The sequence below is a fragment of the Gossypium arboreum genome, chromosome 7, assembly GCF_025698485.1.
Source record: "Gossypium arboreum isolate Shixiya-1 chromosome 7, ASM2569848v2, whole genome shotgun sequence".
Classification (NCBI taxonomy): Eukaryota; Viridiplantae; Streptophyta; class Magnoliopsida; order Malvales; family Malvaceae; genus Gossypium; species Gossypium arboreum.
The window spans coordinates 67,213,243-67,216,845 of record NC_069076.1 but is presented as its reverse complement, the minus strand read 5'-3'; the positions used below and the strand labels follow the sequence as shown (position 1 = coordinate 67,216,845).

The 3,603-nt window shown below is 30.5% G+C and overlaps 1 protein-coding gene across 1 annotated transcript; it reads left to right on the top strand.

Annotated features, from left to right (window-relative positions):
• The first annotated feature begins 736 nt into the window (after positions 1-736).
• LOC108474208 (uncharacterized) lies at positions 737-1,804 on the top strand. Its single transcript, XM_017776142.2, has one exon. The coding sequence runs from the start codon at positions 737-739 to the stop codon at positions 1,802-1,804; it is 1,068 nt and encodes a 355-aa protein (XP_017631631.2).
• Positions 1,805-3,603: the final 1,799 nt, after the last annotated feature.

Here is a 3,603-nt window from a genome sequence, read left to right as displayed (position 1 = left end):
ACACTAGGAAATTATTAAAACTAAATTTTATCATACTCATAATATGAAAATATTTTATATTAAAAATATATTTATAAAAATTTATTAGTTTTATAAATAAATGTGAATGTAATTCATATTCTAACCCCTCATTTATAAAGTAAAACTTCTCATTCATTATGCAATATTTTATATATGCGTTAATGAAGCACTTAAGTAAACTTCATTTATGGTATTGCATTGAGTGTTAATTACTTATAAATTATAAATAGAATCCTTACCTAAGTGAAATAAAAAACGAGAAAAATTCTCTTGTATTTTCATCCACTTTTATTTATTGTTTTATTAATTTTTCTATAACACATTATCAGCACGAGCTTCTACGAGTTCATAGTGAAGTTCATGTCATTTTGACTTTATATAATTTTCCCGTATAACTCCCGTTAAACTATATACGGTATATGTATTTTCATAATTATTTTATTTTATTTTCTAGATGAAATATTTGCTTTGGGTAACATTTGCACATTTTTTTCAACTAAAATCTAATAATGATAATTATATATCCATTTTTTATTAAAAGAAATTTCAATTAATTTAATTTGTGTTAAGTTATTATTATGACTATTCCTCTTTCAATATTTGACATACATATTATTATTTAGCAAATGTGGTATATATAATTGAATTATTATACGATTGAGAATACTTATTATTTTACTAATATATATTTTTTATTTTGATTCAAGTGATTATAATGTCAAATCTTACCAAACTTGAATTTGCGGCCTTAGACATCTCAGGTAAGAATTATTTGTCATGGGTGTTAGATGCTGAAATTCACCTAGATGCTAAAGGTCTAGGAAATACTATATTAGCAGATAAAGAAGCATCTAATCAAGACAAGGCAAAAGCAATGATTTTCATCCGTCATCATCTGCATGAAGGATTAAAAGTGGAATATCTCACTGTAAAAGACCCTCTTGAGTTGTGGAAAAATTTGAAAGAACGATTTGACCATCAGAAAACTGTGATACTCCCTAAAGCTCGTTATGATTGGATGCACTTATGGTTGCAAGATTTTAAGACTGTAAGTGAATACAAGTCAGTACTTTTCAAAATTAGTTCTCAACTAAAATTATGTGGAGAAAACATAACTGATGAGAACTTATTAGAGAAAACATTTTCAACCTTTCATGCTACTAATGTACTCCTGCAGCAGCAATACCGTGAAAAAGGTTTTAAAAGGTATTCTGAATTGATTTCATGCCTTTTGGTGGCTGAACAAAATAATGAGCTGCTGATGAAAAATCATGGAATTCGTCCCACTGGTTTTGCACCATTCCTTAAAAAGAATGTAGCAGTACACAATAATTATGAAAATAGAAAATATAGAGGTCGCGACCATGGTCGTGGACGTAGTGGGGGACGTGGTCTAGAACGTATTAGTAATCGTTATCATGGTGGTCATAACAATGATACTTCTAACCACCAGAAAAAGAATAACTGTGAAAGAAAAGAAAGAAGTGGTCAAAATAATCCTTCAAAGATTGTTGAAAATATATGCTACCGATGTGGTATGAAGGGGCATTGGTCACGTGCCTGTCGTACGTCTGAGCATTTAGTGAAACTTTATCAAGCATCCATTAAAAGGAAGGGAAAACATATTGAGACAAATTTTATATCCCAAAATGATGAAATGGAGGCAAAAGATGAAGATATTCACTATAATACTAAAACTGGCCATGCCTACGAGGGTGATAAATTTAATGACCTTAATAATATAACTCACCTAGATGTGGCAGATTTCTTTGAGAATCATTAGAAAAATTAATGTTATTTTGACATTTTTATGTTGTTTTAAGTATATTTTATTTTCTAACATAAAGAATAATTTATATATTTAATAAATATTTGCAATGTTTCTCATTTTATTTTTTGTTTATTTTTATGAAGAATATGAATATTCAACGAAATTTTGATGGACCCAAAATCAATGGAGACATGTATCTTGCAGATAATGCTACAACACATACGATACTCAAAGATAGAAAATATTTTTCTCATTTGACAATGAGTAATTTCCATGTTAATACAATATCGGGTAGTTCAAAACTTATTGAAGGCTCTAGAAGAGCTATTATATTATTACCTAAAGGTACAAAATTTGTCATTGATGATGCTTTATATTCCACTAAGTCTCAAAGGAATTTATTGAGTTTTAAAGATATTCATCTTAATGGATATCATATTGAGACTATGAATGAGAAAAATGTTGAATATCTATATATTATGAATGTTGAATGTGGAAAGAAATATATTTTGGAGAGGCTACCTACTTTTTCATCAGGTTTATATTATACACATATTAGTGCAATTGAGTCACATGTTACTACAAACTAGAATTTTGTAGAACCACATACTTTTACTATTTGGTATGAACGATTAGGCCATCCCGGATCTATTATGATGAGAAGAATCATCGAGAATTCAATTGGACACTCATTAAAGAACAAAAGATTCTTGAATTCAAGGATTTATCTTGCGTCGCTTGTTCTCAAGGAAAATTGATTATTAAACCATCACCAGCTAAAGTTGGGATTGAATCTCCCGTATTTCTGGAATATGTGGGCCCATTCATCCACCATGTGTACCATTTAGATATTTTATGGTATTAATAGATGCATCTAGTAGGTGGTCATATGTATGTTTATTATCGACTCGCAACCTGGCATTTGCAAGACTACTTGCTCAAATAATTCGATTAAGAGCACAATTTCCAGATTATGCAATCGAAACTATTCATCTTGATAATGCTAGTGAGTTTACATCCCAAGCTTTTAATGATTATTGTATGTCAATTGGGATAAAATTTGAACATCCTGTAGCTCATGTTCATACTAAAAATGGTTTAGCTGAATCGTTTCTGAAACACCTCCAACTAATAGTTCGGCCATTGCTCATGATAACAAAACTCCCTATTACAACTTAGGGATATGCTATTTTGTATGCAGTAGCACTTGAGCGCTTAAGGCCAACAAGTTATAATAAGTACTCCTCATTACAATTTGCTTTTGGTCAGAAGCCAAATATTTCCCATCTTAGAGTTTTTGGATGTGCAGCGTATGTTCCAATTGCTCCACCACAATGCACAAAGATGGGTCCTCAAAGGAGGTAGGGAATATATGTTGTTTATGAATCTCCTTCTATAATTAAATATGTTGAACCATTAACTGGAGATTTATTTACTACACGATTTATTGATTGTCATTTTGATGAAACAACATTCCCAACATTAGGGGAAGAGAAAATACAACTGGTAAAAAAATTACATGGAATGGATCATCATTATCTCAATTAGATCCTCATACAAGTCAATGTGAACAAGAAGTTCAAAGGATTATGCATTTGCAAAACATTGCCAATCAGCTGCCAAATTCATTTATTGACCTAAAGAGAATTACAAAATCTCACATACTAGCTGAAAATGCTCCAATACGAATTGATATCCTAAAGGCAAATTGTTAGTGCAAAAGAAAGTAATCCACGCCTAAAGCGTGGAAGGCCAATCGGTTCCAAAGATAAAAATCCTCGTAAAAGGAAATGAACAATTATTCAAGATGG